Below are 27,827 nucleotides of genomic sequence, written 5' to 3' on the forward strand. Positions count from 1 at the left end.
CAAGTGAATGGAAGGGGCAAAGTATAAATATACTACTCAAAAGAACAAAAGAAGTCATGCTGTGACAGTATATAGTAATAAGAAAGAACAGGGTGGTCCTTAACTTGAATTGAGTAGTATATGAATTCTAAAATCTTGTTATTTGATGGTGTATGACCATTTCTTACATAGAGATTATTATACGAGCATGTGTGTCATGCTGATTTTAAGAAACAAGTGTCAGGATTCTTGTATTTCCCCGGGGCGGTCGGGTAGCCTAGTGGTTAAAGCGTTTGCTCATCACGCCGAAGACCCGGGTTCGATTCCCGACATGGGTACAATGTGTGAAGCCCATTTCTGGTGTCCCCCGCCGTGATATTGCTGGAATATTGCTAAAAGCGGCGTAAAACCATACTCACTCACTCACTTGTATTTCCCCAAGCATAAGTGAGGGTAATACATGAATTTCTTACACAAGTTTCTTTATTACGCATTATTTTTTTAATCCTTTTAAGCTCCACTTCAGAAAAATGCACTAAGAACTACCACTGTCTTAGAAAACCACAATTTGTTAAATGACGTCAACAATCTTGAAAGCTATGACATCGTCTCTAGTGTGACATCATTCCGACCTTACGTCATGATAAGATTCAAATGATGTCAACAATGCCGTCCACATGACGAAAACAATGCAGACAGGTGCGAGAAGTGATATTTGCACTAATTCACATACAATCTGTACTCATTTTCTATTTTCTCCTTCAAAAATAAAAAAAATGTTGTATTGCTTGCATAACATTATCTATTCTACCTAGAAATGTCAAAAATGACTCACGTTTGTTTATTCATTTGTCCAAAACTGTCAATCGAAACAGTGAGTTGCATACTTGCCACACTGCATGCGATCTCTCACTGTCCATAACAGATTCCTACATTGCTGCATGGAGCTTTGCATCAGCTGATAATGGCGGAGTGCAGAATATTGTTGATACTCGAAATGAAATATACGCAGTGGAATAATTGAATGTTCGAAAATAGATTACCAAAGAATATATCATTCTTTATCATTCAGTTACATTAATTGCATAATAATTTAAATCCCTAATAAAGTAAATCAAATTGTCTCCACCTTTTGAAGACAAAATAGCTCTAATTATTAGCAAAACCTCAACATACTCCAAACAATCTCATTGCATTTTGGACCCTTGGATATTTTTCTCTCAGAGGTAAAATTTCCAGGATAGTCCCTTTTGTTTGCAACAATGTTTCATTGCCCCTTTACAGGTGAAGAACTTGTGAAGATTCAGGTTAGAATTGATCTTCAACAATTAACCCATACTTGTCGTAAGAGGCAACTAACGGGATCGGGTGGTCAGACTCGCTGACTTGGTTGATGCATGTCATCATACCCCAACTGCATAGATCGATGCTCATGATGTCACTCACTGGATTGTCTGGTCTAGACTTTATTATTTACAGACCGCCATCATACAGCTGGAATATTGCTGAGTGCGGCGTTAAACAACAAACTTTACTATCATACTGCACCTTGCAAGTCACCAAAATGTACTGTAACAGCCATGATCAATACTCCCTGACAGAACTTGTGAACGATTGATGCACAATGGGAGCTCTACCACAACACATACATAGCAAGACAATCACGATGGAGGAGTTATCTCCCATTAATCTCCCACTCAACTTTCCCTCCACTACATAATGACAATTTCTCTGCAACATCTGTCTGCGTAAATGAAAACGGTTGATTATTATTAAAAAACCCGGAAACCAATTTATGTTCCCATAACTGTAACAGCGTAACAAATGCTATTATGTACAGCATTTCTCGTGAAGGCCCCGGTTGTCACCTTTCACTGATTTGATTGACTGTTTTTAATTTTGTGATTCAATTGTGACGCCTTTGTCTGATAAAATTACTGTTGCGGAACCAGGTACAGAACCAGCTACATGTAGCAGGGTGTGCAGTCATCCTACAGATGACATCCTTATCTTGTCAGCTTGCTGACGGGGTTAACCTCTTTGGTCACGTGGACAAGGGTCCGACCTCAGATCGGAAGGTACGTGGTTCGAATCCCATCACGGGACTTGGAAATTTTATGGCCGCTACATTGGCGCCCAACGTGGGGCTGAGCACGTTCATATTAAATTTGAGCAAAATAAGCCTCAGTACCCTACTATCTGTCCCGGGACGTGCCTTCTGTTGACGGGGGAGCATGTAGCAGGGCGTGGAGTCATCCCACAGATGACATCCTTACCTTGTCAGCTTGTTGACGGGGTTAACCTCTTTGGTCATGTGGACAAGGTGTCCGACCTTGGTTCAGAAGGTCCGTGGTTCGAAACCCATCACGGGACTCGGAAATTTTATGGCCGCTACATACAGAAAGTCTGGATCTCAATGTTGAAAGGATGGTTTGAGGAAAACTTGTCAATTTCAAAGTTGTCACCTTTCAATCATTCGATTGACAGGATTGTGACAGGACCATCATATCATATCAACATTCAGGAAGATATTTCAGTTTGGAGGAACAACGTAAGGGAATTCCTATGTTAATTTCATTATGTTGCTGTGAAAATGATTATGAAAACCATCCAATGATGAAATGAACAAAAGCAATGACATCAACAAGATGTGTCAATGATCATGAATAACAGTGTCTGAATAATGGAATCCTTGAATATAATTATTAAGGATTATTAATGCATTATTAGATTATTTATAAATATGTCTGACTGACAGCTTCCTATAAAATCAAACATTTTCTCTGATGAGTGAGTGAGTATGGTTTTACGCCGCTTTTAGCAATATTCCAGCAATATCACTGCGGGGGACACCAGAAATGGGCTTCACACACTGTACCCATGCTGGGAATCAAACCCGGGTCTTCGGCGTGGCGAGCGAACGCTTTAACCACTAGGCTACCCGACCGCCCCTTTCTCTGATGAAGGAATAACTCTTCACAACAACTGAAAGGTAACACATTTACAAAAAACTAATTGTAATAACTGCTGTTGTTGCTACTACCAAACATGGATATCACTTGATGATAAAAAACCCCAAAAGATCTACTTTTATAAAAAGCATCCAACTTGTAATTAACAAACATTTCTAACATGTTTTCCCCAAAAGTATAAATATACCCCAAAAACAGAGTCTAAAGTCATGAAATTCTGACAAGAAAGAAATCAATACCCATGAAACAGCAATTTCAAAGAAAAGAAACCATACGTAAAACTTCAAACATCAAACATCAAAATATCTACACTGCTATGCAGGAAAAATATTCACAACTAAAAAATACATTGATAAAAACTCTCAAAGGCAAAGGTGAAGCCAATATTCCAGGAAATCTCCCGACGCGTTCACCCTGTCAAACACCCAAACAAACACCCCAATAAACCACACACTTCAAAAAGATGTTTGTCTGAGATACAAAATTGAGAAGAATATAGCCTTTACAAATGGTAATGTAGCAGCATTTGAAAAATCATGGATCTTTTATCCCATATTGTTTGAAGAAGCAGAACAGCAATAACATGTGTATCTCTTTCTCATATTTGTTTCTTGCCAGGATTTGTGTTTGAATAATAATTTGAATGCTTGACTGTGTGTATGTTTTTTTATATTTCTTAAAAATCACCTTGGCACCATTTCCAATACTTGTATTTAATTTTCCCCAAATGTATACATACATTGTCTTTAGAATGTAAGGGTGACCATTGCCCTGGATGGCCATCCTCCTCATGTAACAGGGAAAGGGGAAATAAAATGTATAAAACAAAAAAATAAAGACTTTGGGGGCTCTCGGTTTTTTACCTCGTTTTGGGCTTTGCAAGCCAATCGTTCTGTAAACTATCATTATATGGCTTGCGGCCCCCAAAGTATTTTCATTTTACTCAAACCCGCAGGGTATCACCCTTTCTACATATTTCCATTTTAGCTTTTTAGATCTACCCGCAGGGTTCTAAGTCATTTTCATATATATTTCAAATTTACTTATGCAACCCGCAGGGCTGCCTTTTTATACTACTTACCAGCAGTGTAAGTTACCTTTCCAACACCGAGTCAGCCCCCGAATCTTATGCCAAGTATTGTATATAATAAACATTTGATCGTACTCAATTGTTTTGTTGTCACTGCACAAAATAAAGACACACACAACTCACGCTGCCCCAGTCTCCACTGTAGCACTGTCTCATATAAGGCTTGTAGGGCCACATAGGTCTTTTCATCAGGAAGAACTCACAGACAACGGAACCGAGTTTGGTATCCAAGAATCTTATCCACAGACTGTTCACATCGGTGACCTGACTGACTGACTGACCAATCTGCCCCTGTACCCAACACTGACCTGGACTTACCATACCTGCTGCTATAGCCCATTGTAAAGTGCAGATATTATGACCTTGAGCTGTGAGATTTACTGGTAAGTTTCTCTGAGGTGATTACCGTACTTGGCTTAAGTAGAGTGCACAAACGTGTAGATACGTAATTTCGGGAATATATTATATTGTTTATGTGAAGTAAGCATTTCTTTTTTTACTGCTGTTTTTTTAACATGTCTAAAAATTAAAAGAATGGGCAAAAGAAAGTATACACAGAGCTCCGGATAACTTTTTGAGCAATTGAGTTTTTACTTGAAGGTTTCTATTTTAACTGGGTTATTAAATTTTTCATTGGGTAACCAATATTTTTCACTCATCTATTCATCAGTCTATTGGGGTTTTCCCAAACTGAGTACACATTTTGGGATTTAAAAAAAGGATTTAAAAAAATATTATTTTAAAATAATGTTTTAGATGTATATAACGGTTCTAAATATATGCTTGACTCGGAAAGTAAATTAGCTCGTAACTGTGTTTCGGAAATTAGCCCTGTTGTACACATGCTGAAAAAGCTGCATTGGGTATTTACGCGTGCTGTTTTTAAACATTTGAGTTTTTCATTTAATGCATGTGTTTCTGTACGCAAGTTAATCGAAAGTAATTGGGTTTTGAATATATTTTTTTTGGGGGGGTGGGGGAGGTATTTGACCCAAATACGCAGCTTATCTGTAGCTCTGTAACAAACATCCTTGATTATGAGTGGCTAAAAATGAAGAAACAAGAAATGGTTATTCAATGGTGATGTATTTGATACGTGTATGAAAGTTGAGTTTTGGACCTTAACTTTGCCTTGTTTCGATGACTGTTTTCACCCTTTGTAAGTCTTGATACCATTTGTAATTGTGTCAAATCCAATTTTCAAATGTATACTTTCGTTTGCCCGTTTAGATGGTTATGAACATTTGAACACAAAAATTATCTTACACTAACTTGTCAATCTAAAATATTTACTTCATTTTACTATTTCATTACTGTGTGGAATTGATTTGTGATATTTTTTCATAGTCTATATGTTTCACTTTTTTTTATTTTCATTATCAAGGAATACTTAACTGAGGTAATGAAAGATGACAAAAACAGATGGTAAGAATTAAATACATTATCAGTATGAACACATACACATCTCATTTCATCAAACCATGTTACTATTCACATAAAAAAAACCTGACAAATAAATGAATCAATTTACAAAAAAATTAAACCCATATTCAAAAATGAATGTTTAAGATACTACCAAATAAAGATCTAATTCAAAATTTTAAAATTGTATCATTCACATACACAAATCAATATATTTCATTTTATACCTAAAAAACACAAGTAATTATTGCAGCATATACGGTAAAACCAACACAGGCCTCACTACAATAAAGAAATCTGGAGGTGGTAGGTTTCTATTGGTATACAGGCATAAACCATGTAGGTTCTTATTGCATTCTCTCAATAGGGCTTACCGTATTCCTCGTAATAAGCGCCTAGGGCGCTCTCAAAATTAGAAAAAGGGGGCTCTTAATAGAATATTATTTTCGTGAAAAAAAACATAGTTGAAAGATAAATTTCGTGGTTTATGCTGACAGCCTGAAATGTTTATATACGACAGATATATGTTTCCAGAATTTAATTGCCTATAAATAAGGGTGCATATAACACACGTGTGCGTATTATACCGAATAAATAAGTCTTGTGTATATTGATCAGTCGGAAGGGATGCAAATTGGGCTTGTTCACTAGCCAATATATCAGTAAATATCGCCATGGGCGCTTATTAGAGCGGGGCGCTAATTACGTCGAATACGGTCGGTTCTTATTGCATGCTCTCAATAGGGCTTAGCCCCATTATAGGGCATGTAACACAATCTAAAACCATTTGTACACATGTCAGCAGTATTGAGGAGTTGAATGGGCCTATAAAAATCATTGTGATTTAAAGGAAGCCTGTCAACTGTTATATCTGTGTTGGGTATATTCTCCTTAAGTGTAATGATATCACAACAGTCCATTTCGGAACAACAATGGAAATGGCATATTTTGGAAGTTGTAAAAATGTTTGTCAAATTTGTGAACATTATCAGACATGTTAAAATAATTAAATGTCGGCATCTGACTCAGATCAGGTTCCCAGGACACTTTTGTTGTAAGAGGTGATGACATTGATCACATGTACTAATGTTGAAGTATTAGAGAGAAAAGCTTAATGGAAACCACTAAAATATCTTTCTGAAACATGTGAGTGTATTAACTGCTCAAGTATTTGTTTTTTCTAAAATACAGCGTTCCCTCATTATTGCGCCCTTCAATATAGCGCTAACCAAAGTATGAAACAATCACTAAAGAAAAGTTCAATTCTAAAAATCCATAAACCAAACCAAACTTAAAATTTTTTTTTTTTTAAATCAGATCAGGACATGTTTAGGTTTAACTGAAAAGATATGCATAAAGAACATACTTTTGTTTTATTTATATTTGTTATCATTTTTATTCAACATGTTCAAGAGGTGTGAAATTTGAACCTCAAAAATATTTTGGCATCTCAACTTTGACTGCTGTGGTATAACACAAATACTGCTGATTGAGTAACAGTGTTAAACAACAAACAAAATAAACATCTCTGACCTTCAATGAAATAAATGCTTATTGGGTCGGTTATAAATTTTAAACACATCCACCAGTTTTCTTCCGTTGTTCTTCAATGGCCCTAAGAAGTGAAGCCATCAAAAATAATTTGCTAAAAAATTGCTTGACATTGTAGAATTGATTTTTGAGTGAGCATTTAAGTGTATATCATGCCATAGTTTTATACAGTTTATGAGAAAATTTAATGTTTTTTTAAATTTTCTACATGTATACAAGTTTAGTTTGTAATGTATTTTACAGACATGAGAGCATCACAAAAAAAATTATATGTCATTTTTTTCCCCAAGAATTAAAAAAATTGTTTAAAAAAAAAGTATCATCTGATGTTTGAAGCTTTGTAGTAAGAACATGTAAACAAATATGGATGTCAACAGAAGCAAGACATGTGGGATATTTATGTTATAGACAAAATCATCAGACACATATTACGCTAAAGGAAACAGCTGTGTATGTCATTACCAAAGATGAAAAAAACTAGCTTGTTTTTCTTCTCCAATTACAAAAAGGCCAGATGTTTACTCTTGATGCAAGAAAACATCTAAATGTCAGTTTGATAAACATTCTGTGTTAGGCAAATAGTTTCAGAGTAAACCAAATCACAGAATGCTTTTATATTACCAACACTAATCCCAACGAGCTATTGGATAGCTTAAGAGATTTAAAAACAATCTTCTTTAAACGATTTGTAGCATATTGATGTAATGAATTAATTTTGTCCACATCTTTATTTGAATCACTAGAGTAAGATGTATATGTTTTAAAAACATCAAAACATTCGGCGCTTTTATCAGTTTTATCAGTTTTGAAGTTTTCTTAAATTGGTACTTTTTCCACATAGCATGGTAATACTTTCCCCCCCTTTTAAATAATAGCAATCAATGATTTCTCATTTACAATTATTAGAAGATTCCAATGCATTTTTCAAACTTTACTGAATGTCAACACTGTTACATAATCTTGCTATTGTTTTTTTTCCCAAATTCTTTTGATATTGTTAACAATTATTTGTACACATACTGCTCACAACCCTTAAGAACCTCAGAACAATAAATGACGGCCCCATAATATTTTTCATAGAGAGAAAAAGCAAATTGTCTTTGAGAGAGTTCAACTTTCTTTTTGATGTTTTACAGCACCAATTCAAGTAAACGAGAAAACCATTAAAAGATTTTTAAATAAAACAACATCTGGCTTCCAGATAAAATACCTCCTTATCACACGAAACATGAGGCTGATCCAATAAAACATCCCATGGAAGTTAATCCAGTACCTGTGGACAATACACTGAGGATAAAAAATTTACATTCTGTAGACATCAGTGAGTGAGAATATTTGTTGCCACATCAAGCGATATTAGAACAATATTCCAGGAAACCTCCAGCAATGGTCAGCAACTTTCCAGCAATATCACCAGAAGTCCAGCAATATCCTAGCAATATTCCAACAATGTCACCAGAAGTCCAGCAATATCCTAGCAATATTCCAACAATGTCACCAGAAGTCCAGCAATATCCTAGCAATATTCCTGCAATATCACCAGAAGTCCAGCAATATCCTAGCAATATTCCAACAATGTCACCGAAAGTCCAGCAATATCCTAGCAATGTTCCAACAATGTCACCAGAAGTCCAGCAATATCCTAGCAATATTCCAACAATGTCACCAGAAGTCCAGCAATATCCTAGCAATATTCCAACAATGTCACCAGAAGTCCAGCAATATCCTAGCAATATTCCTGCAATATCACAGGAAAAGTCCAGCAATATCCTAGCAATATTCCTGCAATATCACAGGAAAAGTCCAGCAATATCCTAGCAATATTCCAGCAATATCACAGGAAAAGTCCAGCAATATCCTAGCAATATTCCAACAATGTCACCAGACGTCCAGCAATATCCTAGCAATATTCCAACAATGTCACCAGAAGTCCAGCAATATCCTAGCAATATTCCTGCAATATCACAGGAAAAGTCCAGCAATATCCTAGCAATATTCCTGCAATATCACAGGTAAAGTCTAGCAATATCCTAGCAATATTACAGCAATATCACAGGAAAAGTCCAGCAATCTCCTAGCAACATACCAGCAATATCCAAGCAATATTCCAGCAATATCCAAGCAATATTCCAGGAATATTCCAGCAATAATTCTTGAATAGTTCAGCAATATTGTAGCAATAAGCCAGCAACATTCCAAAAATATTCCAGCAATATTACAGTAGTAATCAAGCAATATCACAACAGGGCACACAAATAAAAGGCTTCAGACACTGTACCCACAAGGAATCAAACCTGGTTCTTACCACATGGCTGGCTACCCCACCCCAACACCCCTCCCCACCTACTGAGTGGGAGGTCCCAGGATACCATCAGCTGACTCACACCACCCCTCGTCTTTCACTGACAAAGTCCACAATGAAACCTACTCCTGAACCACAACATTAAGTGCACTGTTGACGAAGACAGTTAAAAAAAAAAAGTTGAACATCTGGAGCAAAACTCTTCTTCATCTCGCATCCCTGACTATGACTCCTCCTTGCTGTGTCTGGGAAGTGTAAAATATCTGTCTGGGCAAGGAGATACAATTTTTCCTGCTCTTGATGAGAGTTTGCAAGAGGTAAATTGACTCCACGTGCGTTTTTACGGTGTTGGCTAACATTGCGATTACTACTGTCTCGGGGCATTTAACGATTGCTGATAACCTACTGGGTAGAAGTCAGGAGGGTTTCATAAAGGGAAACTAGAGTGTACTTCTCTTAAACATCAATAAACATAATTACTGTGTTAAATTGAGGATAAACAGTTGTATGCTCTAATCATTCAACATTCTTCAAACAGAGGTTGATTTAAATAAAACATACATCACTGCAACCTATTATTGAAAAATGCAACCTAACATTTATGTCTACATGCACCAAGTGCTTGTCAAGAAATTCAAATGTTGTCTGACTAACCCTTACTTGTCCACACTGATCTTTGAACACACTCTGAACCTCCGAGCTTTATTTACCTTACTACATAATTAATATGACACATGGTATAGTCTTCTGAGATCTGAGATTTTACAGATTTAGATTAGTTAATGCATCTATATTTTATTTATGATACACTTATAGGGCCAGGGTGTAACCTGGTTTTGTCAGGTGCAACTATCTTTTTAATCAAAGTCCTTGAATAAGGCCCTGGCATATGTATGCATAAACAATGTGTTAAACTAAGGATATACTATAGTATACTCCAGTCATTCAACATTCTCTACATTCAAACATATACAATGTGTTAAACTAAGGATATACTATTATATACTCCAGTCATTCAACATTCTACAGATGTAAACATAAACAATGTGTTACACTAAGGATATACTTTAGAATACTCCAGTCATTCAACATTCTCCACATGTAAACATAAACAATGTGCTACAAAAAGGATATACTATAGTATACTCCAGTCATTCAACATTCTGCACATGTAAACATATATAATGTGTTACAAAGAGGATATACTATTATACACTCCAGTCATTCAACATTCTCCAGATGTAAACATAAACAATGTGTTACACTAAGGATATACTTTAGAATACTCCAGTCATTCAACATTCTCCACATGTAAACATAAACAATGTGCTACAAAAAGGATATACTATAGTATACTCCAGTCATTCAACATTCTCCACATGTAAACATAAACAATGTGCTACAAAAAGGATTCACTATTAAACACTCCAGTCATTCAACATTCTGCACATGTAAACAAACGTTTCAAGATGGAGAACACAGGGTACATCTGTTAATGTGTTTTCTATGTTCAGATGTTCACTATCAGTACTGATCTATGTAATGACAACATAGGCCCACCTATAGCTCATTTTTTATGACTTACAGATTTTGGTGACAAATCAGCTTGGTTAAAATACAAATAGCTGTTTTCTATTTTACTTGGCCTGTATATTCTCGTCAGTTTATTGGGAAAAAATATATACAAGTAATGCTCAGAGTGCAGGATGTTTATTAACATTACAAAAAAATGTACTTACATGGAGAAGGCGCCGTTCTAGTCATAAGATCTGCAGCACACAGAGACTACATATAATCTTTTGGATCAATTACTGTAGAAAGTTAAAAGTTACATTAATATTGCATGATACTATTAGTCATATCCATTAAAGATGAAGGGGTTTGGCAAATACCAATAAATGTTCATTATTTTCATTGATTATCTGATTATGTCTTTTAAGCTTCAATTGGCCTTATCTGTAAAACAATTTCTTCCAAAAAGTATTGTTTTTTAAGATGACACATGAAGCTTTACCCATTACTTACAGTGAGATGCGATGATCTGAAGAAGCTTAACGGGGATTTATCTCAAATTCCAATCCCAGAGCTCTTGTATGCAAACGGAGGGAAACAATGTTATCTTGTTCAAAATTGTGATTTTTTAAAGTTCCTATTTTCATAAATTCAGATCTTTTGACATTGTATATTAACATCACATTCAATAATGTAAATATAACAATTTAAGCCTCTTCCTATTTATTGGTCTTGATGTCAGTGAAATACAAACTGGATAAGTTGATTACCGTATATGACCGCGTATAAGCCGAATTTTGAGGACCAAAAAAAAGATTCTGTAGAAAGGGGTCGGCTTATCCACGGGATACACTTTCATGATAGTATTTTTCAGATCGTAATCTGTCAGAAACATCGCCTGAATGACGGTCCGATAGATCACAACTTCCCGAAAGTTTGGAAGTTGCCACGACTAGAGCCATTATTGTTATAAATTATCAATAAAGTTATTATTATACACCAATGTTGTCATTATTAAAAAAATGTTATACATGTTACTACTTCCGATAATAAGTTTTCAATTGAATGTTCAAAGTTTATCGTTCTTCGTAAACTCCACAATTTTTACATGTAACAATATATGTAATTCACAGCTATAATATATAATCCCCAGATGAAATCGCCAATAGCTATTACGTACGTTTTGCAAAGTTCATAAATTGATAATGAACAAGTGTCTACCTTTATTGAAAGAGGCAAATAAACAACTGTATCGGCGAGTTATTCCGTTCGCCATTTGCAAAAACATGTGATCAGCTGTTTCCTGTGACGTCACAAACGGTGATCACTGTGATTGCTTCCTGTTGTTTAAAAAGCAACACGGTACACAAGGAAATGAGCATTGATAATAACGGGCCGATTGGTATTGTCATGTTGTTTACACAAACATTTTCAAGTTGTGGGTGCTTAGCGATCGTGTTGGGAGTAGGGGCTTAATTCCTTTGTTTTCGAGAGATTAGTTTAATAAACTGGAGAAGCCTGTGAGTAAGTGATGGTCATTCAATGTGTTCATAGTATGATAGTTTATTTAATTCAATTGGATTAACATACAATAGTGGTGTAAAGGGGGTTATAAAAGTTAGTATATTTTTACTGACTGACTTAAATCTCCAAAGTAAGTAAGTAAGTACTGACTGACATTCTCATCATGAGTTTGAAACGAATACGCCATACTTACGATGCTGAATTCAAACTCGCTCTAGCTGATATATTTTCTCACGGGTTCATAATTCTATATACACCGATTCACAAAATGGCGCTTGTTGTTGATGGCAACATATAACGATCGTTATGAGATTAAAAAAAACAACGAGAAACAGCTTCCCACATTATGAAAGTGGATGACTGGTTTGTTAAATCTTTATTAGAAATAATAATGACTTTTTCAATATAATTACAACGTTTTTCATCTTATATTTTTGAATATCTGCGAGTACCGGCACATGTCTTGCAGTCCGACTTCGCAGTGTTTTTTGCCTTTCAATTCCTGGTTCGGCTTATCTGCGGGTCATATCATTTTCTCTCGTATTTCAATGGTCAAGTTAGCACCTCGGCTTATCTACGGGGTCGGCTTATCCGCGGTCATATACGGTAAAACTTGTTGACTAAGCCATAATATTAGATACAATATGAATTATAAACGTTTGAATTTCAAATGATATATTTGGGATAACACTTTCTTAGTAAAGTACAGATTCTAGTACTTTTGGGGGTTGAGTCCCACCTTGGATTTGAACCCACACTGCCTGAGTGAGGTACCTAATCAGCAGCAATCACCACCCTCCCCCCACCCCCACCCCAAAAAACAAACAAACCCAAAAAACAACAAAAGTATGAGAATCTGTACTTCACTAAGAAAGTATTATCCCAAATATAACATTTGTTACTTTTGACCACTTTCTAAATGGCATTGTATACTCATCAATAGTCCTGCACCATGACCATGGAATATATAATTTTATGACGAAAAAATAATAATCTAGAAATGGATACAAAAGCAAGTCTAGCTCTATTCCTATTTCTATCCTGAAATCAGCATACACATAGGGAAAAAAATTTTTTTTAGAGTCAAGAAGGATATTGTGTAACATAAGATTTCAGAGACTAAATGTTAGCCTAACTCATCAATTTAATTCCAGTTTGGGAATGTTTACTGACATTTGCTGCAGACTTAAGGCCAAATACAGTCTCTGATAAGGCCTAGACAAATGCTTGTTTGGACAAGGTGGTTTGGTCTGCATATCAAATAAACAACAGAAAACAAGGCCTATATGAACCTCAAAAGAACTGAAACAAAATAATTGTTTGGGTCTAATTTGACTCCAAGCTTGGTCTGGTAACCAAGAAAACGTTAACAAAAGAAAACAAGTTGGTCTTGCCTAATAAATGGTGACGTTCCAACTCCCAACATATTCAAAAGCTTTACACAAAAGATCTACCTTTCAAAATGACATAAAACAGATTTACATAAAATCAATTTAACAAAAAACAACAACATGCATTGTAACTTCCTTGAGAAGAAAATAAATTCCCTTGGTAAATGTACACAAACCTTTTATAACCATGTACCTATGTACGACGACAACACACAATTATATGCCCATATAAATCATTCAAGAATACAATATGTACTGTTATACAAAGAAATGTACAGTTATACAATGGAATGTACTGTTATACATTGAAATAAACAAGTATCCCATGCCCTCCCTGTGTGATTAAACATGTTATCTACACCAGCCTATATACAAGTATACTTGTCTGTCTTTGAGTCCTGTCAGCTGTGAAATAGATTACTCAATTAATTACAAGGCACACTTCCATGTCATGCCTGGAGCCCCATAGCGTGGAGTTGCTGGGACGTTATGGTGAATGCCATGAAACTTGAGACCACATCGTGCTGGGGAAATCTACCATGTCCAGGCATTTATCTATGGTTTTCTATTAAGTGTGGTGAGTGAGTGAGTGAGTGAGTGAGTGAGTGAGTGAGTGAGTGGGTGGGTGAGTGACTGGGATTGAGTGAGTGAGTGAGTGAGTGAGTGGGATTGAGTGAGTGAGTGAGTGAGTGTGTGGGAGTGAGTGAGTGAGTGAGTGAGTGAGCTAGCGAGCAAGTGGAGTGAGTGAGTGAGTGAGTGAGTGAGTGGGTGGGTGGGTGGGTGAGTGAGAGAGAGAGAGTGAGTACGTGCGTGAGTGGGTGGGTGGGTGAGTGAGTGAGTGAGTGGGTGGGTGAGTGAGTGAGTGAGTGAGTGAGTGAGTGAGTGAGTGAGCTAGCTAGCGAGCAAGTGGAGTGAGTGAGTGAGTCATACAACTGGGCTATCCGTGCTCCAGCTTATTTCTAAGAATGCAAAGATAGTTCCACATTAAATTAAATACAAAACAAGCAAACTACAACATGCTATCAGTACAATAACCTAAACTGGATATGTTGTCATTATTTTGACGACTTTTTACCATGTTTAATGTTTAACATTGCCTGTATGGTCCAATTTCAGCCTCAGAGAATGGCCAGATCAATTGGTGATGTCAAACATACTGGCCTAAAAAAGAATAAAATTCCCAAAATAAAAAATAAATAAAAAAAATTGAATGGCCTATATACATATTTTTCTAATGAGGCTAGGCCATTTAATTCCTATTATTTTTGCAACAATATCATAAATTTTCAATAAATTCTGTGTTGATTGAAAATATGCCTTTCTTAAACTTGTTTGTACTCTCCATAAACATATATTTTGAGTTATTATATATTCTTAGAAAATTATTTCAGATTGAAATGTTATTTTCCATACAGTTTCCTAATACCTCTTCACTGATAGTATCAATACAACAAGAGACTAAACACACTTAGCCTGTGGTTGTCCACGTTTGTGGAACAGTCTTAAAGTTGCTATTGTCAATTATGTGGGTTATTATAGCCAGTGATATGTGAAATTTGATAAAGGTACTTATGAATAGACTGACAACCTTGTTATTATATGTATCAAGTCACAAGCCTCATACACAATAGTTTTGAGGCATGCACTGGACTTGTGTCCCATACAGATGCTCAGCTGATTTGACAATCATGATACATAAAACTGACATCAAATTATCAATACATTTGAAAATTGCAAAATTTGCAAAAAAAAATTAGTTTAATGTATGAATTTGCAAATATTTTCCTTCTCTGCAGGTCTCAAAGGCAACCTAGGGCAAGAATAAACCCATCCATGAATGGATTGGATTCAAACCCATGACCAGATCCTTGCACATCAAAGGGACACAACTCTGCATAGCCAGCATTTTCCTGGCTCCCACTGTCAAATCTTGTTAACTTGACATCATAAAGACGGATTTGTTTGTTTGTTGCTTAACACCGCACTCAGCAATATTCCAGCTATATGATGAAGTCAGAAAATAATTGAGTCTGAACCAGACAATCCAGTGATTGACATCATGAGCATCAATTCACGCAGATGGGATGCGATGACATGCATCAACAAAGTCAGTGAGCCTGACCACCCGATACTGTTAGTCGCCTGATACGACAAGCATACCATAGCAGTGAACCAAAATGAGGGTATAAGTGGCAAAACTCCATTTCTCAATTGCACCAGACCGGGAAGGGGGGGGGGGGGGGGGGGGAGGGGAATATATCGACCCTAGCTGTCATCTGGCTTATTGTGTGCCACCACATGCCCCAGGGCCAGTGATACAAGCACTGGGTTGATTGATGCTGATCATAACACTCCCAGCCCCGATTTCATTAGAGTAACAAACACAGAAAGTGAGTAAATGCTGTTTTATGCTTTGGTCACTAATTTCAAGCTATATCATAATAATATTTGTTTGTTTGTTTGTTTCTTTTTGTTTAATGCCACACTAAGCAATATTCCAGCTACATGACGGCATTTGGTAAAAATTTGAGTATGTACCAGACAATCCAGTGACTGACATCATGAGCATCAATCCACGCAATTGGGATACGATCATGACATGCATCAACCAAGTCATCGAGCCTTACCACCCGATCCCGTTAGTCTTCTCTTACGACAAGCATAGTCACCTTTAACGGCAAGCATGGGTTGCTGAAGACCTATTCCACATAAAAATTGGGCCAGGCAAACCAGCGGTTGATAGCATGAACAGCGATCCACCTAGTAGAATGACACACAATCAGAATACTCTTGTAACCAGCCAGTATTCATTTGAATCCACTCCTAGGCGGAGTTTTTGTTTTATGTTTATTCCTGCTTTTCCACACAAGATCAGTTGAAAAAAACAAATTAAATGAATAACTATATTAATCGTTTGTTTGTTTGAAAAATAAATATTGTCATTTTCATCTAGTTCTGTTTCAGCCTCTTTTCAGTAGGGACAGCAGGCCCGTGAAATGAAATGAAAAATAATAAATATGTGGCCCTACAATTAGCATTGAGTCCTGGGAACTATTCTTCCCAAGATTCACCAAAGGATCACAAAGATGAAACACAGGTCTATTACAATAATGGTTATCACAGAACAAAACCACATGGCTAGGTCTGGCGCCAACAGCTTATCCTGCAAGTCTACTGCCAATATAGAGACAATTCCTCCCAGACAGACAGGATGCAATCAATATCATGTACAGTGTGTGCTGCACAAACACAATCGCACATGGAATGGGCATGGTCCTCGGAAACCAAATTTCCATCACATTTCCATTACAATTAATCATACAGTAGAACACGGATAAAACAAACACAGATAGAGCGAACAAACGGATACAACAAACTGTTAAAAAATCCCTGATTTATCTCCAATATAATATCATATATTATTTACTTACGTAACAAACTCTCTACAGCGAACTAACGGATACAACGAACTGATATCTGATCCCCGACAAGCCCATCTTCCACTAATTAGTGGCGTGTATAGCGAACGAAGAAATCTCACTCAGTGCCAAGTGTCACTGACAATTGTCTGTACGCAATCAGCGGCGAATCAACACAATCGCAGCGAATCAACACAATCAGCGGTGACGGATCAACCTTGTTATACTTAAATTAATGTTATGAAATGTTATCAATTGAATGCTATGAAGTGATCACTGCTAATACAAGTCAATGCTGCAATTGGGTGTATTGTGTTTTGTTTTATCCAAGATGGCGGACATTTCCGAACGAAAACGTATATAACGAACAACGGATATAACAAACTGATTTCTCTGGTCTCTTCGTAGTTTGTCATATCCATGTTCTACTCTAGTTGCCTTTTTGCCAGAATCTTTGACATGCAGTTATATTTTCTTCGTATTCCTTTTGCCATTAACCAAAACATTAAGTGTAAATGGGTTTTTTATAACGAGGGTGCATCTTGTCATCTTGCATCTTGTCATCACAATTAAGTCAATATTTAGGTGTGATTGGTTGTTGTGTTATTCTTATTGAAAACAAATGCTCAAACGATATCATTTAAATTAGATCTTGGATCCTGCTACCGCTAAACAAAGATCTGAGGACATCCCATTACAGGTCACATCAGAACGACCAATGAAATGACTAACACAAAGTTGTCATCAGCCAATCAGAAAGCAGTTTTCTCAAGCTAAACAGCACTAGTTTCTAATTGAAGACCCTTCTCCAATAAGCTCCCCTGACCAACTACCAGACCAATCTGTGAGTAATCTACATAAACTCAATCTACTAAGAATGAAAATTTGAATGAGAGTACATTTTCTTGTGCATATTTCATATTTTTTTACACCAAAAAGCGCAGAAGGGGAATATGATTGTCCAGTAACTATTTTCAAAAACATTTTGTTTCACTGATGTTTTCTCACAATTGCTCAATCCCAGAAAATAAACTTTTGAATATTTTTAACAGGTGACCCCTTTTGTCAATCTTCTAAGGGGGCATGGGTGGCCCAGTCGTCTAAGGCGCCGCGATTCGCTGTGCAGATTTGCGTCCCTTGGGCATGCCAGAAACCTAGGATTGTGGGTTCCAAGCCCGGTTCGCCCCGATTATGTTTCTAGGTTTGTCAGCACCATACCCGTGCTCGTAGGTTTCATCGAAGTGGTAAACGTCTGAGACCTGCATCACTTCGGGCTTTCCTCCATCATTAAGCTGACACACCGAGATATAACTGTAATACTGTAAAAAGCGGCGTTAAACCCAACTCATTCAATCTTATAAGCACTTATCATGGCAAATATGGTATTATATCTTTAATATTTATCTGTGATAAACAAATATAGCATGTGCAGCCACAATGAACTGAATAAGTGGAAAACATTTTGACAGCCTGAATTATTATAGACTGTAGATAACAATTCCCCAGCACAAGTTAATATTCTACACTGGTTGAGTTATCTGGTAATTCAGTTGTTTGTGCAAAGTTACAAATTGAACTGCTTGGAAACAGATCCTCCATTGATCAGAAAGGTGTTACAACTAATTAGGGTTCGTATACCAAATAAACAAACACTGGCCTTGCTGAATTCATAAAGAGACAGCAACAGTCAATAGACTATCAATTATCAGAAGCTAATACTTCTAAAAGGTTGAAAAGAAATGTACCGGTACTCCATTATGAACAAAGTCCATAGTCGCATATTATTTGTTTGATGCAAGTTTGAAGACACGAGTTGGGTTTAACGCCGCTTTGAACAGTATTCCAGTTATATCATGGCGTGTCAGCTTAATGTGGGAGAAAAGCCTCAAGTAATACAGGTTTAAGACGTTTACCACTTTGGTGAAACCCACGCATAGGGTATGGTGCTGACAAACCTAGAAACATATTCGGGGCGAAACAGGATTCGAACCCACAATCATAGGTTTCTGGCGTGCCAAAGGGACGTAACTCTGCAGTGAATTGCAGCGGCTGGACCACCCGTGCCCCCAAAGAGACAAGTGAGTGAGTGAGTTTAGCTTGACATTGCTTTCTTGTACTGGCGTTATATCATGGCATGTCAGTTTAATGTGGGAGGAATGGCAGAAGCGATGCAGGTCTTAGACATTTACCACATTGGTGAAACTGCAAGCATGGGTACCTAGCTGACAAACCGAGGAACATAATCAGGTGAACCAGGATTTGAACCCACAATCATATTTCTGGCATTCCTAAAATTGCAACTATGCAAATTGCAATACCTGAAATAGGTGGGTCCCTATGTCACTTTGAAAAGATGATTTGGTTTGAAAGCTTCATCAAAAATAAATAGAGGATATTTCATGTGTTGTATGAAATATCATGTTTCTCTCATTGAGTGATGGGGGGAAAGAAGATATTTTCACGAGTGGCGTCCTATTTATTATATACTTTTTGTGTAGTCTACCAGGAAATTAAAATATTTCGTTACAAATTTAAAAGCTTGAAGCGTAAATTCTCCCCAGCTTACGCACAGGAACAGTACACTACCTCTTGTACTTGTGACTCAAAAAGTAGTTTCGTGTTTGCAAAATCTTAAAAAATATAAACAAAAGTATCCAAAAATATTTAGGGTCACCAAAATTCTTTATCATACATTTAGACATCATTATATACAAAATCAACTTTGAGAAAAAATATTCTTGAAAAGAAGGAGACCGCTGTTGGAAGCGAAAGAATACATGTTGGTCAAGTGACAAAAATGGCGCTTTGCAAAACGAACAGTCTCAATTGACGAGTTAAATGAAAAATTTACAGTTTTTAAGTAAACTTTATTGAGAGAATAACAAAAGGCATTGAGCGATATTAACTCCACAAATGACCATCTGTCATTATTTGGTCTTGTCAACATAAAGAACAAACATAAACAGGAAGTAAACTGTTTGAGTTGGGGCTTGACACTTACGTTAAAGGGAGACAATTTAAAGAGAGGTAACTCTTGTATGTCAAAGTGTTATGTTCACTACGCTGAAATATCAAGTGTCATGTTCACTGCAATGAAAATATCACTTTCTCAACTTCATAAATTAATGGAATATATAAACCAATTTAAAACGTCATTAGTAACGTGTGTCTGAGACAGAGTGACCTGCTGGTCCGTCCATTCTCACCTTGTGTGACCAGTGCCCATAATCTACAAGGAGAAGGCTTGACCCGTCTCAAGGGTCAATCTCTGTTTAACTTGTATATCTACACAAGATTACCAAAGTTACAAGAGCACCATGCGATTTAGTGGCAGTTTGATTGTTCCAGACCTGGCAACCAGTGGAGATCCCATTGTTCGATGTACCCACTAATACCCTGACTGATGATATACTTCACCATCACTGAGGGTCTATCCGGGGGGTAATTTCTGACAGAATTTAGACATCTGTGATCATTAGCAGAGTGTGTTTCTGTCTTATTAATATTAGTTGTTAGAACTAAAAAGTGTACCATGAAGCCTTTGGCGAACAGAATTCATATTGTTTGTGACGTTTACGACATATTTTGACTCAATGAAGAACTTTAGAAAAAGTGTATGAACACAACGTTTGAGTGACGGCCCAAATTATCTTGTTTTGTTTGTTTGTTTGTTGTTTAACGCCGCACTCAGCAATATTCCAGCGATATGACACGGCGGTCTGTAAATAATCAAGTCTGGACCAGACAATCCAGTGATTGACATCATGAGCATCTATCTAGGATAGGGATAGGATGACATGAGTCAGCGAGCCTGACCACCGATCCTGTTAGTCGCCCCTTACTGCAAACAGTTTGCTTTTACGGCAAGCATAGGTTGCTGAAGCAAATTATCTTGTAGTGCCATTAGACTTGCAGCCATGTTCATCTACAGAAACACCCAACATCAGAAAAAAACAACTTTCACTTATTAAGAATGTTAGCCAATAATTTATTGATCAATAATCGATGAATGGGGCCTAAAATTAGTTCCTGCTAGTTTACTCCATTTGCATATCGGATTGGTAGTCTCCTCGATAACACAAGCGATTACATGATAAATAACGGTCTTGTATATATATCGTGTGTACTTAAAGGCATAATATGATTAAGCTCTGAATTCTTACCTTTCTCCAGATCAATTAATTATTGGTCAAATACATGGCAATACTGCACATATTCCACCCACCCAAAACATTCCCCCATCTCGGTGTCTACCCTAGACTTACATCTAGTCTCTGAAATGAACACATTTTACAGAAAAAAACAGTTGTTTAATTATTTTAATAAAAATACAATAAAAAGGAGCCCAGAGACTCTCTTTATTTCCTGATACTGCAGTAATCTAGACTTGCCAAACATTATAGACTTGCATGGGCTGTATTGGATATATATATTTCAGGATCTGTATAAGATTGGTTGGTTTGTTGTTTAACGTCGCACTCAGCAATATTCCAGCTATATGACGGCGGTCTGTAAATAATCGAGTCTGGACCAGACAATCCAGTGATTAATATCATGAGCATCGATCCATGCAATTGGGATTGATGACATGCATCAACCAAGTCAGCGATCCTGACCACCCGATCCTGTTAGTCGCCTTATACGACAAGCATAGTCGCTTTTTACGACAAGCATGGATTGCTGAAGACCTATTCTACCCCGGACCTTCACGGGTCGGTCTGTACAAGAGACAATGTCTACCCCACATTCAGCCATATCTCAAACACTCCAAATTAGTCATACCAATTTTGCTAAGCCATAAACACCTTCCCAGCCTTGAACAATCACGGTCAAACCACTTGCGCACCCCTTGCATGTCACATTCACCTCACAATACATTTCATAGGTAGGTCAAGTCCATGTCGCTCGAGTGCCAATCATCTCTCACTCGCCTGTCAACACAAACAATAACAGCTGATCTCGGCACACAATCCAAACAACCATGTGATAAATGACCCCAAAGGACGTACAGATGTTTGTTATTTACAAGCCACGATTCCCCATGAAAGGAGCTCAGGTCAGCACAAACAAAGCTACAAGTCGGACACCGGCTTTCCTCAATGGACATTAGCGTTGATACAGTGACCAGTCAGGGTCGGACTTTGACGACGGCTTAACTTGCTTTCAACTCACGATTTCATTACACACCTTCAGAAAACACACGATTAGAGAGTTCTCTAGGTAAAGATTGAGGCACACCTGTGTACTGCTGGAATAAAGATCGAGTCGGCGCCTTTTATTGTCCAGGTAACTGTCAGCTGAATAGATTCCTTATATTGGATTCAGTGAATATTGTGGGTACACCAATTTATTGTATTGGTTTTTTGTTTAATGTGTACTCAGCAGTATTTCAGCTTTATGACCTTGGTCTGTGAATAATCAAGTCGGGACGTGACAAACCAATGATGGATATCATGAGCACCGATCTTATTCAAGTGTGTTGTTCTTCACAGCGAACAAGCATGGTTTACTTGAGGCAAGTCATGTGTGTGTGTGTGTGTGTGCGTGTGCGTGCGTGTGCGTGTGCGTGTGCGTGTTTCAATTATGCATGCTATATTTATATCACAAGAAATGTACATCTATGTAACGTATTGTCACTACAATTGACTAAACCTACTGTGTAACCACTGAACCTGATGTACAACTCTTCGAAAGGAATAAAAAATGTCAAAAAAAACCAAAAAAACCCCCAAAAAACAAGCATGGTTTTGCTGAAGACCAATTCTAACCCGGATCTTCACGGGGAACAAGCATAGGCTGCTGAAGACCAATTCTAACCCAGATCTTCACAGGTTTATTGTCTTGTATTATGAACATTTCTGATACAAAATACATACTAAAATATATACATTCTTTTTCATAAAATCTGTTTGATTGAAAATTAAGCTCTTTTTATTAAAACTTTCATATGAAGATTTTGTTTCTTCACAAAATTCTATTTGTTTCCTGCATCTTGGATATTTTTGCAAGCAATCGGTACATGATGATCAATATTCCAGCTGTATGACAGCCGAGTCCGGACAAGACAATCAAGGGATTGACACCATGAGCATCGATCCATGCAATTGGGAAACGATGACATACATCAACCAAGTCAGCGAGCCTGACCATCCGTTCCTGTTAGTCGTCTCTTGCGACAAGCAAAGTCACCTCTCAACAAACAAACCTCAGTGATGCTGCAACTATATCAGTATTATTTACAAACTGAGAGACCCGTGAAGATTCCGGGGTAGAATAGGTCTTCAGCAACCCATGCTTGCCGTAAAAGGAAACTATGCTTGTCGTAAAAGGCGACTAATGGGATTGGGTGGTCGAACTCGCTTACTTGGTTGATGCATGTCATCGATCCCAATTGCGTGGATCGATGCTCATGATATTAATCAATGGATTGTCTGGTCCAGACTCGATTATTTACAGACCGCCGTCATATAGCTGGAATATTGCTGAGTGCGGCGTTAAACAACAATCCAACCAACCAACCAGCCAACCAACCCAAGACAGCTATATCAGTATTATTTACAAACTGAGACACTCCTTTAAAACACCAAATCTCTCTAAGCTTTAGATCTGTTGTCTCACAAAAGTTTTCACTGACACTCAGATCTTTGCCTCTCACCTCTGCACTTTTAAAGAATTGGAAGATAATGGAATAATTAACTGACTCTTGCCTGACACAGAGGACACATAAATATACATGATAAGGGCTCTACTTGTTAATATAGGTCCTGTCAGAATGTATTCTCATCTATAATCAATTACACAACTGTGGACACACAAATATACATGTTCAGGGAAGTAATTAAGGTGTATGAACACACAATGCCCTTCAGAAAAAGGTTAAATGAAACTAATGTTATATTTAGGATATTACTTTCTTTATTGAGTATAAATTCTAGCACCCTTTAGGGTTGAGTCCCGTCCGGGATTCGAACTCACTCCATCACAGTGAGGCACCAAATGACCAGCGCACAAAGTCAACGATCTAACCCATTCAACCGAAACTTCCACAAAATGAAAGTCTGATAATTCATAGTCTAGATCATGTACTTTGCGTACCCCTCTGACTAGTGTAAATTGGCAGGGATCCCATGGCCGAAAGCTATAAATACACAAAGCCAGTTACATTTGGGATAACACTTTCTTAGAAAAGTACAAATTCTAGTACCAAAAAATGTACTAGTGTTAACTAAGAAAGTGTCCCCCCCCCCCCCGCCAAAGACATTGCCTGAGAACCAATTCTTTTATTTTGTCAGCCTAAATTCAGACGTACTCTCCATATCATTTAAATCTACTTTCTATTTTCCAGATTTCTAAAAGCACTGTTTCAAGACCTTACCAACATGATGCAAAGGTTATATTATGACCGTTCAACTCACATAAAGTACTGTGACAAGCCAAAAACCTAAATGTCCACAATTTGAAATTGACATGTATGTTAATTTCACGACAAAATGAAATGTTCCCAAGCAACGGAAGGAAATGTGCATCTTGATGAGACAGACAGGCAATGTTGATGGACATGTGGAGTGAAAGATGTGAAAGAAATGTAAGTTTCAGAGAACCTTTTATCTATTGTTAAATTGGATATTTACATAACTTCCTTATTTGAAAGGGCAAATTAGGTGTTTCCGCTATAACCTGTGTTTGGTGCAGACTGGGGAAATCTGTGTGAAAATTGGATACTTTTTGCAATTAAAAATGTGAGCCTAATTTCTTTTAAACATTAATTAAATGTCTTTGAAAACAAATATATCAACGCTTATTAATAAAACTTTCAAACCCATCGGCAAGCCCTGACCCAGAACCTTTCATCGACCTGTGTAGTCTTCATTCTCAAAATAATATCCTGGACAAATGAAGATGTCATCACGAAAGCAGGGTTTCACTGAACATTAACACATAAAAATCTGTATCCTGAAAAAAAGACCCCACAGTGCATTATGCAGACATCTGCCTGAAAAAAAACTTCATTCCACATTCCACTTAAAAATTATCTGAAATCATAAATTTAATTTTACAATAAAAGGTCCTTACCTCATCCCGGTCTGAATCTGATGTAACTGACGACTGCTTATCCAACGTTTTGTTCAATGACATTGTACTTGACATGTTGTCTTCAATATTCACAAGTGATCGTCTTGATGTTGACTTCTCTGATACGACGGAAACACTTTCATCATCCGAAAACATACTTTCACTGAGCGCTATCTCAGCCCTTTTTAACTTTTTCAAATTCCCAAGCGCTAATTTTTTCGATTCTGAAATAATTCTGCGTAGTTCTGTGTCATAATCCTCCTTCATCTTACCGAACTCTTTTTCCTTCTTGGTCTGATCTTCACACTTTTCTTTATATTTCAACTCCCAAGAAGCATTTTCGTCTTTCAATTTCTGAATTTCTTCTTCCATTCGACGTAACAGATCCATATCCCGTGGCAACTTTACAACTTTTGTTGGTGTCTTGTTCATTTCAGTTTTAGCATTGTCAGTTTCACTCTTGTCGCTTGTCAATTTCGTCTTCAGGTTCTTCACCTCCTCTTCTTTGTATTTCAGGACCTGCTGTAGTTCCTGATCCTTTTCTTTCAATAGCTCTTCTCTCAGTTTCCCCATTTCTTTCTTTTTTTCATCCTTAAGCTTTGATTCGAGCATGTCCAGTTCGTATCTCCTGTCCTCTTTGTACGTCTCTCGTAACGTGCGTATTTCACGACTCTTTTCTTTGTAAACTTGTCGATTTCGAGCCTTTTCCATGTCCAGCTCGCTTCGTAACCTGGCAACTTTCCGCCGGTATTCTTCGACCTGGGTTTGTCTCCGAGTGTGGTGTCTTGGACCCTCGGACTTGGCGCTGGCCGGACTGGACGCTCGGCTTGGACTCAGGTCGCTGAAATCCAGCTCGTACTCATCTCGGAGACTATGACGACTGTTGGTGAAGTATCGTCTTTGAAGTGCACCATTCATTGCGATAGTTGTCTATTTCACCTTTTGTGCTTTTTAAAACAGTGCATGGAATGAAATATCTATTTCAACCAAGAGCTTTGGCACTGTCAAAAAATACATTTGTCAAATCTGTCTTTGACAATGATAACTGTTCATTTTACAGGGGTTGATATTGTGGAGATATCAGTCCGTGATATCTAACGTATATATCCAGAGATGTACATCACATTATGTAATATACCAAAATGTAAACAAAATTCTTCCTCTCTTCACCAATACGTATTTCACATGGTATATTAATTCCATATAAATCCATAATCCAGTCATGAAATCCAAAAATATCTTAATCCATCCAGATTTAATCCCTGATCAAATAACTTCCACGCACTGTTGACCAGACATTCTCAAAGCATGCCTTTTAGGATTAATCCCTCTTGAGAACTGAATGGGTCTCTGCAATCCTTATCAAAGGAAAATAGGGTAATTGACAGCACTCAATGTCACAAATACTACAACATGTCACCTACCATGAAATATACGTGCAATATACGATTCAGCCTGCTCGCTTGTTTCAATTTCTGACGGTTAAGCAGTGACAAGGTTGAAAGGAAAATACCATGCAAACAGTCACTGTCTCGCTGAGCTTGAAGAAACAACCTCAATCCTTTGAGACAAAGGGAGATCTCTCGACAAACATTCAGTTTTGAGAAATTTACTCTCTTGGCTTTTGAGAGATTGAAATATATTTCCTTGCATATCTCGCCCTGACTTATTTCTGACTCATGAAAGATAGCTAGCTATTCATTGTATTCATCATAAATATTTTAAGTGCTGTTTAAAATTCCTTTCATCTGTTAGATATGTTATATATAATAACATGTGGCCCCTGAGTTTATACCTGTGCATATATATAAGCTTTCCATTCTATTGTTGATAAGGCTAGTTTTGTATATAATATCAAATTTCACAGTGGTATAATGATTATTGTACATGTAATTTGTATAATGTTTTAAGTGTGTAACACTTTTAATAAACTGTTTTAATTCTTACAAGAAATGCAATATTGTATCAGTACAGTGTCAATACTGTTCCAACTTTAATAAATAGCAATCTGGTCATAACTTCCTGTCTTACATGACATGCAAAGGAATTATCACACTCCTTGTACAGATATTTAATAAATACTTACTATAAAGCACTATAATATTATCCCTGGAAGACAAAGTCAACGTCACACACAACAAATGGAAGACTGCAATAAGCTGTTTGTATCCTAAAATCACATCACCCTCTTTATAGCAGCTTTTGGTTTGTCACGTCATGTTACCGTTACGCTTTGTCAATCACTGGTTGATATTTACACAGAGCGCGGTATAACGGGGGTCGTTGGGAAGTACACATGTGTAAACTCTTCGGCGTCTCCACTGAAATGAATCACCATGGCAGCGAGTACCTGTCCGTCAATTCTCAATGAAACTCGCATGTTTCGCAACTCACATTCCTTGAACAATGTATGAAAGAATATTCCACTTCACAACACAAATTCGCTTACATACATATTCCCGCGACTGAAAGACACTCACGTAGACATGTATATTTAGACGTCAATTTCATCAGCAGGTTCTGTGTGTGAAATGTACATGACACACACACCGTTACTTGTCTGTCCGATGGGATAACCCGTCCCCATTTCAG

At 37.2% G+C, this 27,827-nt stretch overlaps 1 protein-coding gene across 15 annotated transcripts in view; it reads right to left on the minus strand.

The window, feature by feature from the left end:
- The window catches only part of LOC139456225 (RIMS-binding protein 2-like), a 316,067-nt gene extending 288,240 nt beyond the window's left edge, over nucleotides 1-27,827 (minus strand). For 14 of the 15 annotated variants that reach the window (XM_071237818.1, XM_071237829.1, XM_071237826.1 and 11 more), the window contains exons 1-2: nucleotides 27,322-27,827; nucleotides 25,236-26,593 (exon numbers count right to left, since the gene is read on the minus strand). In XM_071237818.1, the coding sequence (XP_071093919.1) occupies nucleotides 25,236-26,153 (918 nt within the window). In that variant the 5' untranslated portion in view covers nucleotides 26,154-26,593; nucleotides 27,322-27,827. Of the gene's footprint in view, nucleotides 1-25,235; nucleotides 26,781-27,321 lie in introns of those variants that run through there. The other variant, XM_071237815.1, reaches the window with a different exon arrangement.

This window comes from Haliotis cracherodii, unplaced genomic scaffold, assembly GCF_022045235.1.
Source record: "Haliotis cracherodii isolate W230 unplaced genomic scaffold, xgHalCrac1.p SCAF_11, whole genome shotgun sequence".
Lineage (NCBI taxonomy): Eukaryota > Metazoa > Mollusca > Gastropoda > Lepetellida > Haliotidae > Haliotis > Haliotis cracherodii.